Source organism: Oncorhynchus mykiss, chromosome 2, assembly GCF_013265735.2.
Source record: "Oncorhynchus mykiss isolate Arlee chromosome 2, USDA_OmykA_1.1, whole genome shotgun sequence".
Classification (NCBI taxonomy): Eukaryota; Metazoa; Chordata; class Actinopteri; order Salmoniformes; family Salmonidae; genus Oncorhynchus; species Oncorhynchus mykiss.
Window position 1 is genome coordinate 40,825,780 of NC_048566.1, and position 15,738 is coordinate 40,841,517.

Sequence of the window (15,738 nt, forward strand, 5' to 3'; positions counted from 1 at the left end):
GGAAGACGGCGGCATGAGCAAGTGGGGTCATAGCACTCTCCTCCTGCCATTAGCTGAAGTCAGAGCTCCTGAAACCGCAGGCATACCATACTCTCTTAAGGAGCACGGACCACCCCAATCAAATCATCCTTTTTCTCTCTCTCTCTCTCTCTCTCTCTCTCTCTCTCTCTCTCTCTCTTTTTGTCCTGAGAGCAACAATTGCTTTTGGAGCACGGAAGAGGCCTAGGGGTCCCGGGCTCCTGCAGCAGCAGTCCATACTCTTTAAAGCACTCTTTCATAGGATATCAGAGCTGAAGGAGAGTCCAAAGAAAATAGCGCCGTTTCATGATTAGAGCCAGCTGTGGCTTTCTGCTCTGATGACTCATCTATTTTTTTGGGATGGAGGGGGGGTGGGGGGGTTCTGAGCTGGCGTTTGAGAGGCCAAGCAAATGACACAGTGTCTCTTTTAATCGCTGGTTGTTTGTTTGGTTTTGGAGGGTATCCTTCCCACAATCCATCTCACTACAACTCCTTTACTCATACACTCAGTTGCTCGTTCAGCCACGTGGACCTACGCAACGTTTCTAATCTGTCTTTTTTCTCTCTCTCTCTCTTTCTCTCTCTCTCTCTCTCTCTCTCTCCCTCTCTCTCTCTCTCTCTCCCTCTCTTTTTCCAGTCCCGATAATAAAGTCAGAACCGAATGATGAGTATGAGCCTCTGGGGGCTCAGGGGCTGTCTGTTCATTCCAAGCTCTACTATGGCCAACCCAGGCTCACTCCTATCATACCTGTGGGGGACGCTGACACATGCCTGGTCGGGGTTTATTCTCCCTGCCCGCCTTGCCATGGCAGCATTGGCAGCATGCCCCCCTCCTCCCCCAGGTCCAGCCCAACACTGCACGACCTGTCCCCCGTGTCTTACCCCAAGTGCCTCTCCACCAGCCCTACGCACGCCCACAATGGCCCCTTGGCGTCCGCCATCCAAGAGACGCCAGGGCTGCGCCCAGCGCCGCTGGTCTGCCCTTCCTCACCCGACCAAGCTCCACTGGGCATGCTTCACTCCCAGGGCAACAGCCCGCATCACCTTGGTAACCCCAGTCCCCATGGCTTCCACCCGCTCTACCACAGCAGCAGCCCCTCCACCTCCCCAGGGTCCCACCCCTCCACTCCAGAGGGGGCAGCAGAGAGCGCGTTCGCCCAGGCACCAGATTACAGCCCCACCCAGGGACAGAGCCAGACTCAGGCCAGGAGCAGCCCTCCCAGCCTGCTGCCGGTGGACGCCAGCCCCCGCGACCTAGCCGTCACTGTCAAGCGGGAACCCCAGGATCTGGACCAGATGTACCTGGACGATGGTGAGTCACAAGAACAAGGTTTATCTACCTAGACCTGTCAATCAAAGCTCTCTATTAGCTAGTGACATCACATCATCATTGCCATTATCACATTGGTGTGATAATTGGTGTTTTTTTTCCTTATGAAAACGCAGGGCCATAAAAAACACAATTCTCGTTTCTCTCTAGAATGTTCCATTTACAGTGCACATGACGTTAACTCTACACCTTTGCTTATCTACACACCCACACCCACCCACACCCTTTCCCCCGCTATCAACCAGGGGTTTACGTCAGATTTGTTCATTTTAGAAATTACATATTCTTTTTGTTTTCGCAACTACCGTGTATGTTGTCTGAGTTAGTAACAGCTTTATTTTAAGAGTCAATTGGGCCTTGATGGGATTTGCGAAACAATCTGTCAAAACATCAGAAGCAACGAGGTCAGGCAGGGAGCAAGAGAACAAAAACAGTGGCGCGCGCGTGCCGGCCCCGACTGTTGACACAAGGACTAATGAAGGAAGCAAAACAATAGGTAGGGGTTTCCTGAGCTGCAACGCTTCTCCCCCCCCCCCCCCTCGGTGCGAGGTATGTCAGGAGGCAGGAGGCGCTTTGTTTTCCCGTGTTTTCCCTGCGGAGGGTGTAGTGTTGGAGCTGACGTCATCGAGGGAGGCTGGGGAGGCTGGGGGTCACTAGAGCCCCACTGGATGTGAGCCCAGGCACAGCCAGGGGAATGGGGGAATGCAGCATTTGTGTGTAGACCCCCTATTAACTCTCCATGTGTTCCCCCCCCTCCCTCCTCACAATCGTCCCTCCCTCTGGTCACTCCCAGCCTGTTATGGCCCTGTCTGGGTTGCTCATCACATTATTGTTATGCTCTGGTTGTGCGGTATGCAGCATACGTGGCGGTATGCCAGAAGAGATAAAGTCCCCTTGCATCCAAACAGGGTGAACAATGCGATTCCCCACTCAACTCAGGAACATCCCTCTTCCTGTGCACCTTTTGTTTCACTCCTACTGTAAACAGCAGTAGACCTACAGCACTGTGTGTGTGTGTGTGTGTGTGTGTGTGTGTGTGTGTGTGTGTGTGTGTGTGTGTGTGTGTGTGTGTGTGTGTGTGTGTGTGTGTGTGTGTGTGTGTGTGTGTGTGTGTGTGTGTGTGTGTGTGTGTTTGCATGCGTGCTCCAGAGCCAAGGGAGCACAGGGGTGATGGGCATTGGGGGCAGTGCTGTAATTGAGTTGAGACGTGGCTGTCAGCAAATCTGTCCAGCCTGATGAGTCCCGTTTGTCCTTGCCTCGTAAACAGACAATAGCGAGAAGTGAGGACGTCTGTCTGTTATCGACTCCATAAAATGAGCACAACACAACACTTGAGTAGGACATTCTACAAGTCTTTGTCACTTCACACATCCAGAGCTAGCATTTATCTTCTGACTCCGCGCCAGCTCCTGGCATGTTTCCCTCTACTGTACATTGAAACAAGAGAACACTGGCGCTAAATCCAAAAGGAAATACAATTAGCATTGTCATGTACATGTCTAATTCCTTTTCAAACTCCTCAGTAGTTATGGGCAGGCAAAGGAGCCAGAGTATGAGAATTAATCAAATAAGAGTGAAACTCAAGCTTTATTTTGCGCTAGGTAAAAGGTTGTTAGGGGGTCATTTACCCTCTGCTAAAGTTATAACCCTTAAGTAGTAACCAGGTCTTCATAATCCACCACCGCCAACACCACCCCATCAACTGTCACTTTAGCGGAGCCCATATCTCTGGACCAAGTGACCAAATGTTATTGGGCCTGTGATTACAGATGCATTAGAGACTCACAGGAATGCGTATTGATTGGCAGAGGCCAACCAAGGCGTCCCTGGTAAAAACCTTGGCCCGCTGCAATCTCGCCTCTTCTAATGTCTTGAATGAGCTTCTGTGGTGGGCTAACTGTGCTCCTGGAGTACCGGTAAGTGTGTGGTGGTAACAGCATACTCCAAAGGCCTCTGCACTCTGGACCGGTCAGGTCCACCGGCCCCATTCCGGACCATTCCACTCGAATGAGTCTGAGATAAAATTAAAAAAAATAGAGCTGGGAGAAGTCGGTGAGTGGCGAGCTCCCTTTCCACAGTCATTACCTTCCATTATTATCATATGTTAGCGAGTTGCTCCATTAAAAGGGCGACGGTAGGGGATGACCTCACCAGGCGGTTGGGCGGGCGGTGGTGATTTAGCATTAGCCGCGTAGCATAGAGTCCCATCACTGGAGCCAGTGATTTGAGCTCTGCAGCGAGACGACACTTGAGCTTCCCCAGAGTGGAGCGCCTCCCACACTCAGGCCTCGGGCTCTCATCAGCCAGAGGAAATATCTCTCACTGGCCTTCGGCTCGCACTGCTAACCCAGCCCCCGAGAAATCACTCAACCTATCAACAGGCTGAGCTACTGTACCGCAAGGAGCTCTGTTGTCAGTGCGGGGTAGATATGTAGGAGATCTAGAGGGGGAGGGGATGACAAGTTGAACATAAGCCCCTCTAACTGCCCTTCAACCCCCTAACCCACTACCCCCTCCCAGCTAGCACCACTTCATCCACTACTTCTGTGATGGAGCATTGGAGCCTCGAGGCTAGCTAACAGCAGGACATTACGCACTGCCTGTCTGTAAAAGGGTGCCCCAAGGCTTTTTGGGTAATGTCCAGGAGCTGCGATTGTATTTAAATTGATGAATGATCTGTTGGCTAGTGCTGGGGATGTATTTAGGACTGCTGGCCTGTGGCTGCCATTGGTTCGCTGCAGCAGTCTGTCTCACGATAGCCAGAAGAGTTGAGTGAGCGAATAAACCTGGACCAAGGTCCATGGATTGATGCTTAGGGGGAATGGAAGCAAGATGTATGTTAAAGTGAATTTTCAAAAGCTAGCCCTAGAGGTCTTTGTATTGTTTCTGGCCCATTGTCATACGCCAAACGCAATATATACATATCTAATGTGAGGTTTACATTAAACAGAAGTTTCTCAAGTAAAAAAAAAAATACCTTTCACGTTGAGTCATACTCCCTCTAATCCGGGGCGATTTACAGTACATATGGCATTGAGCACAATGTCACGCAAACGACATCAATAAAAACAATAGAAGTGATGAAGAATGAGGAGGGCGGTATATTTACGCTCGCCTTGTTAGCCTGGCTAATTAGCCCATAAAACAGGGGCCTGTGATGACGCCACGTTTTTGTCACACGTCCTAGCCTGAGCTGCAGTTGCGGTGACATCATTACCCCCTCCCGTCACACGCACACACATAGCCGCTTTGATCCTAGACTTGGCTGCTGTTTACACATCAGATTTGAAGGCTTTGAGCCACATTGCGCACCATGAAGGCCTCTTTGTGCCTGTGTGTGTGTGTGTGTGTGTGTGTGTGTGTGTGTGTGTGTGTGTGTGTGTGTGTGTGTGTGTGTGTGTGTGTGTGCACGCATGTGTGTAATGCAGTCATAGTATTCCCGACTTGGACATCTGTCTGATCCAGCGAGGCGGCCGCTCTGTGTCTTCTCTCATTAGCTTCTGGTGTGATGGTTGATATAATGAAGCGCAGCTGAACTAGCACAGGGCTAACGCTAATCAGCCAGCCAGACTCTTACCATCTGGTTACAGCCGAATACAGAGGGGCCTTATTCACCCACATGAGAAAAACACAACCAAATGTACACTGCTGATTTCTGACACTTGACATGTGTATTCTGATTGCCTTATATTTGAAGGTCAGCTTTCCAGTAGTTGTTTCCTCCTCAACTCAAATTTTGTACAATTGAAACGTTTTTTTTTTCTAAACTGAAAACAGACCCGGTGTTGCATGAGGCAGAGTGGCAGACGTCAGTGGCAACAGGTTTCTAGACAGACCTCGTCTTTCCTCCCTCTCTTTCTCTCTCCCTCTCTCACTCCCGCAATCCATTCCCCAACAACAATACAGAATTCTAACATTTCTAAGGATCCTCGTCCGCGACCGTTCCCCTCCAACGGCAACTCAAGCTTTTCTCATGGAAACTTTTACACATCCTGGATAGGTGCCCAGACCCCAGGACTCTGCAAAACCCCTAATGATGATTGAGAGCGTGTCCGCACCACTCTGAAAACATGCTGAGTCTCTAACATCGGAGTGTGTGTCGCGAGACTGGCGCGGAGTTGGGGTGAGGGGGTTCATTAAAGAAGCTGCGGTTGGGGTGAGGGGTGTCTAATGGGACGGACTCTATGAGCTGCTGTTATTGAGTTGCTCCCGTGTGTGTGTGTCTGTGTCTGCGCGCCCGCGTGTGTGTGTGTGTGTGTGTGTGTGTGTGTGTGTGTGTGTGTGTGTGTGTGTGTGTGTGTGCTTGCACACGTGCGTCCTGTCTGCGTGTGTCTGTGTCTGCGAGCCCGCGTGTGTGTGTGAGGAGGAAAGGTAGACCATCTGACGGTCAGCCGTTAGCGGTTAGAGCCTGTGCTTTCACAACACTCACCCTTTGACCCCCAGCTCTGCTGGGAGGGGGCGGAGCCTGGGCTAATAGAGGCGGGAGAGCAATACTCTCTGTTGGTTAAGTGCAGTGTCAAGACCTCCTATCCCCACGGCTTATGCTTCGTGTTATTGACAGGTATAATAGAAGGGGGATGGCTTCTTTATTATTTATGACTTCAGAGAGGATGTGGACTTTTTAATATTGTTGTTATTGCTGCGTTTTCGTGTTAGGAATCTTGTTTTCCTGGCAGGACCTTGAACTGATGGTGGATAAAGGAGGGTGTAGGCTTTTGGGACGTTTTATAATGGTAGGAAAAAATAATACAGGTATGTAGGATAGGCCTATGAGAGCCGTTGATGGCTTAGGAGATGGTTAGAGAGACGATGAAGATCACCAGGACATTGTGTCAACTGCAGAGTTCTCCTAGTGGAATCAAAACCATGTCTTGTACCCTGCGATTTAAACAATTATTTTTCTCGTTTTACTATTGTTATCATAGACTGGCCCAATGTACTATTAGTCACGATTAATATCCTTTCTTTGCTTTTCACATTATTTATGCATATAGTAGGATATGATATGCAATGTCTTAGAAATAGGATTAAGTCCAAAGCAAGGAAAGCCTTCAGAGCGATCGCTTCACTCCTTACACTTTTAATTGAACTATTTGATGTTCTGTAATATAATAAATGCATGCTGGACTCAATGAAACCCTGAAATCAGAATATACCATGATCTCATGGTCATAGCGAGATCCCATCGAGCTCTGAGGAATAGGTTACCTTTGCACTGTGCGTGTGTGCACGTGTGTGTGCGTGTGTGTGCGTGTGTGTGTGTGTATGTGTGTGTGTGTGTGTGTGTGTGTGAAGCACTTTGGATTACCTTTAGCACCGGGTTCTGTTTCCTCTCAGTGTGCTTTTATCTCTGTCCTCTTGGCCAGGCTTGAGAAGCTCTCTGGTTGCTGTTTGGGACCAGCTGCTTTCTACACGGTTCCCCCTATTATGACATGTCATGGTGTTATAGGCTCTCTGGTCCAAGATAATGAGGAATGGGGAAATAGTCCTATTTAAGTGGTTACATATAATGGTGAAAGTATGATAGGCTGTCACCATCAGGCTTTGAATTGCAGTACCCTTGTCGTAAACTCATAAGGAAGGTGATTGGCGGGATGAGCTGTATGAAGACTCTAACTTTAAACATACTACATGGAAGTTAGATATATTTTTGTTGTATTCATTAATATAGCATTCATCCATTTTTTTTTCATAAAACCACACAATCCTTAGTTGTAAGCTAACAATGTATGCTTTTGCTCACGGGTGTGGGAATATGTGTCCCTTTCTGTCCAATTAGGTCATTTCTGGGCAATATCTATATTTAGGGGACCTCTTTTGTCTCAAGAGCACCCCCAAAAGACAAAAGTTCTGTATATTCTATTTAAATGTCAACCTATTAAGTTCCATTGGACTCTGGGTTTTTTCAAATGTGTTCCTACAGGCCCAGCAGCTTAACCGCAGTAGTCTGCTGTGCTTTCGGTCCGCTCCGTCATAATATCCACAGTCGCTGTGAAAGAATCCGTCTACCACGTAACTGCAGCTCTACATCGAAACAAATTGGGTCTCTCCATGTCAGTGGCCTGATGTAATTAGATGCGGGACCAGATTTCCTTTTTAATGGGTTTTGTGTTTATGAAAGAATGCTCAGATGTCAGGAATGCTTCTAGACGATTTGCTACTGTGAGAGTGTCTGATTTTTGTCTAATTATTCCATGCTGTGTGCACATGGTTAGGTACAGTGGATGAACTGATTTAGGTAGAAGCCAATCTATGGCGTCACAAACGCCACTTCTTTGAAGAGTGGCCAATTGACACGGTGGCTAGCTGTGCTCTCTCATCATTGATCTAATGAAAGTAAGGTGTGTGTGTCGTGTGCGGATGCGCGTGAGCGTGTGTGTGTGTATGTGTGTCGGTAGGACTTTTCTTACTCTGTTATTTGTACTTGCCTGGATGGGCGTGTGATGTGTGTTTATGCAGATTCTCCTGACGCAGCCGTTTAGATGGCTGGTTTCTGTGGCTTGCATTCCGAGGCTCCGAGAGTACACATCCAGAAGCCACGGAGCCACGCGATTCGCAGCGGGTCAAGCCCCAAAGAGAGGCCTGTGGCTTGGCCTGGGATGGGCCATGCATCTGGGTGAGGTGGTGGTGGTGGTGGTACCTCTGCGCCCCATAGCCCCATGCATTCTCTCCACAGCATCTAAAGATGATTGATGTGCATGTGGTTTACAACACTGACAGGGTGATCTATATTGTTCTCCACGGGCTTTGATTGACTCCCATTTGACTCCCTTTTGGCCTGTGAGCCGTTGAGGTTATCTGTAGCCTGGCAAAGACATTATACTAAATATGATTGTAGCTTCCTCTTCTCCAGATCACTGACATATTGGCTTCTGAATGGTTTCACGGTAAATCTTTTCTCACTGCTGTGATTGTCTGCTGGCACACACACAACACACAATCTAAGCCCACGCGTAGATACACACACACACACACACAGGCAGACAAGCACACATTCCTGTGTTAAGTCCCCCTTTACAAAGCGGGTCTGCCACTGCCACACTGTAAGTCCTCACTCTCACACTCTTCATACCGGTGTTTTTTTGTTGCTGTTAGTTTGTTGGGGAATGTAAATACCTGTGGCATCGGTAAACAGAAGCAGATCTCTCATTTCTGACTCGTTAATAATAGGCCCCATCTGACATGTATTCGCTCAGTGGTATAGGATCCTGTAGTGACGGATGTCAACAGAAGAGGCCAGGCAGGATGGGGAATGACGTGGGGTTTGCTGCTCTTGGAAAAGCACCCTGTCTCCATTGTGTTCTGTTAAAGAGAGAGATGGGGAGAGAGAGAGAGAAGAGGGAGAGAGTAGAGGGAGCGAGCGAGCGGAAGATGGGGACAGAGAGGAGAGAGAGAGTGGGGAAGAACGAGTAGTCCCCCAGTAGCTTCTGTCACTGGCCTATAAACTAACTGCACATCAGCCCCTGTTTCAATGGTGCAGGCCATTACACAAATCATCCCCTCCAGATATGTTTCAACAGAGAGAAAAGGAGTTCTCGTATACACATTTATAATTTTACAGTTATTTATCGATTTCTTCTGTATTTCTTTCTGTAATCATGTCTAGTTTTAGCGTCAGGATCGCGGGAGATATTTTCTACTTTAGAGTATATATTCTCCTTGTGGAATGGGAATCGTAGATAAAGAAGGAGACAGAGAGAGAGAGAGAGAGAGAGAGAGAGAGTAATATACTGTATGCATGCTTGACTGTAACCCACTGGGCACAGACCTCAGTTCAACATCTAGTTTTTATTTACATTTGGAGTTGTGAACTAACCGTGGATCCAACATGAAATCAACAATACATGTCACCATATCATTGGATTTAGGTTGAAAGGTGGATGAAAAAAAGACAATATATCAAATTAAAATCAAATCAAATTTATTGAAAATGGCCTTCGTACATCAATCTCCAAGTGCTGTACAGAAACCCAGCGTAAAACCCCAAACAGCAAGCAATGCAGGTGTAGAAGCACGGTGGCTAGGAAGGCCAAAACCTAGGAAGAAACCAAGAGAGGAACCAGGCTATGAGGGGTGGCCACCTGGCTGTGCCGGGTGGAGATTATAACAGAACATGGCCAAGATGTTCAAATGTTCATAAATGACCAGCATGGTCAAATAATAATAATCACAGTAGTTGTCGAGGGTGCAGCAAGTCAGCACCTCAGGAGTAAATGTCAGTTGGCTTTTCATAGCCGATCATTAAGAGTATCTCTACCACTCCTGCTGTCTCTAGAGAGTTGAAAACAGCAGGTCTGGGACAGGTAGCACGTCCGGTGAACAGGTCAGGATTCCATAGCCGCAGGCAGAACAGTTGAAACAGGAGCAGCAGCACAGCCAGGTGGACTGGGGACAGCAAGGAGTCATCATGCCAGGTAGTCCTGAGGCATGGTCCTAGGGCTCAGGTCCTCTGAGAGAAAGAGAGAATTAGAGAGAGCATACTTAAATTCACACAGGACACCAGATAAGTCAGGAGAAGTACTCCAGATATAACAATAGGTAGGAGCAAGCCCATGTAATGCTTTTTAGGTTAGCAGTAAAACCTTGAAATCAGCCCTTGCCACAGGAAGCCAGTGTAGGGAGGCTAGCACTGGAGTAATATGATACATTTTTGGGGTTCTAGTCAGGATTCTAGCAGCTGTATTTAGGACTAACTGAAGTTTATTTAGTGCTTTATCCGGGTCGCCGGAAAGTAGAGCATTGCAGTAGTCTAACCTAGAAGTAACAAAAGCATGGATTAATTTTTCTGCATCATTTTTGGACAGAAAGTTTCTGATTTTTGCAATGTTACGTAGATGGAAAAAAGCTGTCCTTGAAAAAGTCTTGATATGTTCGTCAAAAGAGAGATCAGGGTCCAGAGTAACGCCGAGGTCCTTCACAGTTTTATTTGAGACGACTGTACAACCATCAAGATTAATTGTCAGATTCAACAGAAGATCTCTTTTTTTCTTGGGACCTAGAACAAGCATCTCTGTTTTGTCCGAGTTTAAAAGTAGAAAGTTTGCAGCCATCCACTTCCTTATGTCTGAAACACAGGCTTCTGACGAGGGCAATTTTGGGGCTTCACCATGTTTCATTGAAATGTACAGCTGTGTGTCATCCGCATAGCAGTGAAAGTTAACATTATGTTTTCGAAAGACATCCCCAAGAGGTAAAATATATAGTGAAAACAATAGTGGTCCTAAAACGGAACCTTGAGAAACACCGAAATTTACAATTGATTTGTCAGAGGACAAACCATTCACAGAGACAAACTGATATCTTTCCGACAGATAAGATCTAAACCAGGCCAGAACTTGTCCGTGTAGACCAATTTGGGTTTCCAATCTCTCCAAAAGAGAGCACTTAAAATAGCCTTACATTGATTACTTTTTCAAATCCAGTCAGTTTCCCACGTTGATTTAACATCATCACATTGATTTCTTGGGCCTCCTAAAGTGTCTACAAAATGGCATACTAATATATTTACATATCTATCTATTCCTAGAGAGAGATAGGAAGCAATGGGGCAGAAGCTGCTATGAGAATGGCTATGGGGGGGGGGGGAAATGAGAGGGAGAGGGGAAAATGTGAGAGTGAAGCAAGCAGCATGCAATCTCTGGTTAGATTCCCTGGCCGTTTCTCCCAATGCCCCTGTACTTCACACACAGACAGAACATATTTGCTTCTGACTGGGCTGAAGCTGTTTTTAACTGAATCGACAGAAGTCTAAGAAAGAAAAACACGGCTCAGAGTGGAGGAGTGTATTTCTCTCTCTTTTTTCTCATTTTCCCACTGAGCACCTGTAGAGCAGAGAATTACCACGCTGAGGTTGAATGGGTTTGCTTTTAAGGATCGTTCAGAAGCGGTGAGCGTTCAGTGTCCCATTGCTGGCTTATGAACCGTGGAGGATATAAATCTCAATTAGTCCCTAGACTCCCCAGACTGACCTCTTTCTCTCACACTACAAGTTTAAGTTCTCGTCTATTAACATGTATAGAAGGTGGAAGCTAAGCCGGTCCTGTCTACTGCCATACCTCACTAAGAGGTAAGACCTCTGAGAGCTAGTCAGGGGAGTCCAGGTTGAAACTCGGAGGTGATGTGAGATTGCAAAACTGCACTCTTGAAAACTTTTGTTTATTTCTCTTTAGATGCAGTAAATTGAGATTCTCTCTCTGTTTGGTATTCTGAATCACTCATGTCAAATCTGCCCGCACGTTCCTCGTGTCAGGTAAGGTCAGTTGTTAACGCTCCAGGTGAGCGGCGATGTCACATAGGTTTTAATTGAATCAGTAAGATTTACTGTATTTAGGAAAAAGAGCGGGACTCCCTCTCTGCTAAGACGTTCACATGGCGAACTCCCCGAGCGATGGCAAGCATTAAATCTACAGGTGAGGAAGTCGTATAGGCCATAATCAGGTGAAACCGCCACCTATGATTTACCAATGACGGCTCAGATAGGTTTTTTGTTTGTATGTGTGTGTGTGTGTGTGTGTGTGTCTGTCTGTGTGTGTTAGTTTGCATGTGTGCGCAGGGTTGCTGTGATGTTTGTAGGAAGAAGTTGGAACAGATATCCTGGGATCCCTATAGATGTTATAGGATCCAGGATGGCTGGATCAGAACCTCCAGATGTAGAAAGGTTGTCTGTCTGCACACTAGGTAAATCAAAAAAGAGGTTGACGTGAGGAGAGGACTTGCCAAGCCAGCCAGCCCACCCCCTTCCCTTTAACCCTAGCCCAGGTAAGTAAGTCCATCAGTCACCCTAAGTTGACCCTTTTGCCTCTCAGTCTACCAATCATAGCAGGTGGACGAAGATTTAAAACAGTGTAGACTCAGAGCAGATTCCAGGTCAGTGGACTGAGAGTGAATCAGATCTGAGACTTACAGTAAATATAAGTCTGACCTTGTAGGTCAGCTGCGGAGCAGCAGCAGGAGTGTTGGAGACAGGAGAAAGGAGGAGTTTCTCTGCAACTGCTTGAGCCTTTTGTGGATTTAGTGTTTTAGTGCTGCGCTGTGACTCCTGGAAGTTCCTCATGGCAAGATCTTCGCTGTATATCCAACATTGCGAGGCAGATTGAGACCGTATCCCTGCTGGCATTGGGATGGGTCGCTCCAGGAGTATATTGTCAAGTTCAAAGGCTCCCTTTTGTAAATGCATGAAAGAGAATGCAAAAGAACAAGAGCTCCTACCTCTTCACCGGGATGGAAAGAGCAACGGTCCAGTCGAAGGCCAAGCGCCAGGAGCTCTACACACACACACACACACACACACACACACATACACTCAAACGATAAGGTACCGCTCTAAGCCTCATGTCTATGATAGATAGGATCTAATAAAACTTGCACCGAGGTATGCCTTTTTGGATGCAGGGAATGTGGTTTTCTATATAAAACGTGGATTCCAAAATCTCACTTTACAACTGACAGGGAACAGGTGATTTAAAGAGGTAGAATACAAATGCTGATGTCATAAATCCCATTATATGCAGGTGTACGGCCAAATTCTCACTCAGGTGGCTGTAATCTCGCAAAGTATGATGGCTTCAATATGTCAAGGCTTTTTCTGCCATATTCAAAAGGGGAGATCTCAATCCATGTGCATTAGCCACTGTTGCCTCATTCATGCCTTTCCAATTCGGTATCAATCCGACCGGGCGTGTCTGATGACCATCGTTATTTTAGCACGAAACTTTAGGTCAATGAGGCATGCTGAACTTTTCAAATCCGACTCCTTTCATACCGCCACCATGCAGGCATGCGTTTCACTCACTCTCTCACTCAGATATTTGTAGACGTTGTGGTTGGTTGGGCTTTGCGCTTTATTGCAGTTTTATACGTAAAGAAATATACTATCAAATATATCATGGAATCTTGGTGCCGCTGCGTTACTTTGTACTGTTAGTAGTCGAGAAACTGGGGGAGGACACAGTGAAGACGATCAAGTGACTAATTTCAGTCCATCAATGATGAGCTCACAGGAGAGCAGCCCTAACCATGTAAACACCTCCCTGGCCTCGTCCCCGGAGAAGGGCCCCAGCGAACACACCCACCGCCCCCAGGGCCTTAGAGGAAGTGAGAGGAGGAGAGGAACGGGCGGCGGCGGCATCTCACAGAGAAGTAAGATAGGGCGGAGAGGCAGCAGTAGCAACACACCATGGAAGATCAGAGAGAAAGTGCCTTGCCAAAACAAGCAAATCAGTGTCGGGTGGTTCTCAGTGAAAAAGCTGTTGTTTTTAGATTGGCTGTGTAATTTTGGGGTGGCTGGCTATTGTTTTTCAGCCTGTTTCGGTCTGCGAGGCGGCGGTTGCAGCCCTCTGGCTACGGCCTGGTGTTTTCCGTCTGGGCTGAGCACAGAGCAGACGCTCGCTAGCTCTCTAGGGGTCCACCCGTTTAGCCTGGCAACGAGCAGGCTTCATCTGACGTCGGAGACCAATAAAGCAAGCTGTCTGAGACGAGGAGCACATCAGAGACTCACGTAGGAAGACACAGGTGGAGATGAGAGCAGCACTTCACTTTATCTTCCTGTCTCCCCACTCCTTGCTCTCCACCGTGGAGCAATACTCGGAGGTCCTGCAAGCAGTAGCAGCCATCAGAGGAAAGTATTCCAAGGACTCCCTCTCTCCCTCTCTCCGCCAGCGTGGCTCAGCCTCTGTTAACCATTACTCCTCTCCCCCCCCTTACCATTGGTGTGCACCTTGGCAGTGGAGGAAGCGGATTGGCCGAGGCCCAGGGCACACAGCAACGTCTGCGCAGCAGCCCAGCTGCTGCCGGAAGGGTTGTAAAACTCGAGCAGAGACCCTCACAGTCGACTCCAGCTACACCCCCCCCCCCCCCCCCCCCCCCCCCCCTCTCTCTCCACTCTCTCTCTCTCCCACACAATTTAACTTTTTCTTTCGTCTCCTCCGGTCAGTCGTGAGGCTGAGTGCTTCCACATGGGGAAAGGCAGGCTTCACACATTAGCAGAGTTGTGGAGATGATATATCCCCATCTGCACATATAATCACATCATTACACCCACAGGGCTTCCCAGGGTATCAGTCTCTGTTGTCTACCTGCTAGTCTGAGATGAATTTATGAAGTGTTCGATCACGATGAAGAATTAGCTTAGTGTAATTCCTCTGTGTCCAACTGCGTTTATCTATAGGGATGAGTTTGTATATGCGTGTGCGTGAGTGTGCTGCATGTGTGTGTGTGTGTGTGTGCTACGAGTGCACGTGTCTGTCTGTCTGTCTGTGTGTGTGTTCGTGCGTGCATGGCTATGTGTGTACCTGTTTGCATGCTCTGACCCTTTCACAACACTGGTTCTGACAGATCCTTATGAGAAGAGGAGTGAGTGACGTGCATCCAGCCTCTCCCTCTAGCTGTTGCAGACCTGCGTGGGAGGCTGCAAATGGTCCATTAAGCGTTTCTGCTGAAACCGAGAGCAGATTTGATATTGTAGGGAAACAAAAGTAATATGTAGCAGGAAATTCAATTGTCTCTCTTTAGCAGCTTCATACTCCAGTTCAGCTTCCTCACCAAATCAATTTCACATACACGTTGAGTTCAAACGAGGTTGAGCATTTGTTTTGTGGATGTCCAAACGGCTGTACTCCCCTCTTCTGCCTATTACAGTATTTTGAAATAGAGAAGGGTAATGCATTGTTTTGTTTGCATTACGCTATTGTTCCTAAATCATCTGGATTTTCATGCCATGGTTTGCATGTGTGTCTGCCTGCGTGCTCCTTTGTGTGTGCCTGTAGGTGTCTGTGTGCGTGCGTGCATTCATGGATGCTGTCTGTATGTGTTGGTGCGCTTGTGGGCCTGCGTGCCGGTGTGTGTCCATGTTGATATGAATGACCATTATGATTCAGATCAGCTTCTTCATGTGGAGCCAGGACACAATAAGTGGAAGCTGTGCTTGTCTTTCTGACAAGGCATGATGGGGCACTCGAGGGCCCGGGGAAGTGTAAGCAGAGGAAGAGTACGCCTATGTACAGCACCGAGGTCTCTAACCCTAACACCACTGGAGTTAATGTAGTTTATCCACCCTGTGAAAGTGTTTCAGGATGTTAGCTATGCCTTCCTTCATGGGCAGCCGGAGGCCGGAGAGAATTGAAACTCCCAAGCAGAGGATGCCTCTCTTACAACGCTTACAACTCAGAGTTCAAAGGGTATGTTTAGAAAGTTGAGCAGGAAGAAGGTGAAGCGAAGTCAGCGCTGCTGCCAGGTCATTGCCAGTCGTTGATTGGGTAAAGGGGGAATCGGGTTACGCTTGCAGGGACCACCAAGTGTTTTTGCGGCCTGGGAGGCTCTCCTCTCCGTCTCCTCTAACCGCATGGCTATCCTCTGTTCTCAGAGGATAGCCTGGATGTTATCGAACCCCGACG

The 15,738-nt window shown here is 47.7% G+C and overlaps 1 protein-coding gene across 2 annotated transcripts in view; it reads left to right on the forward strand.

The window, feature by feature from the left end:
* The window catches only part of LOC110489695 (nuclear factor of activated T-cells, cytoplasmic 1), a 66,734-nt gene that overhangs the window by 44,754 nt on the left and 6,242 nt on the right, over positions 1-15,738 (forward strand). For both annotated transcript variants that reach the window (XM_036948320.1, XM_036948326.1), the window contains exon 9: positions 656-1,330. In XM_036948320.1, the coding sequence (XP_036804215.1) occupies positions 656-1,330 (675 nt within the window). The remainder of the gene's footprint in view (positions 1-655; positions 1,331-15,738) is intronic.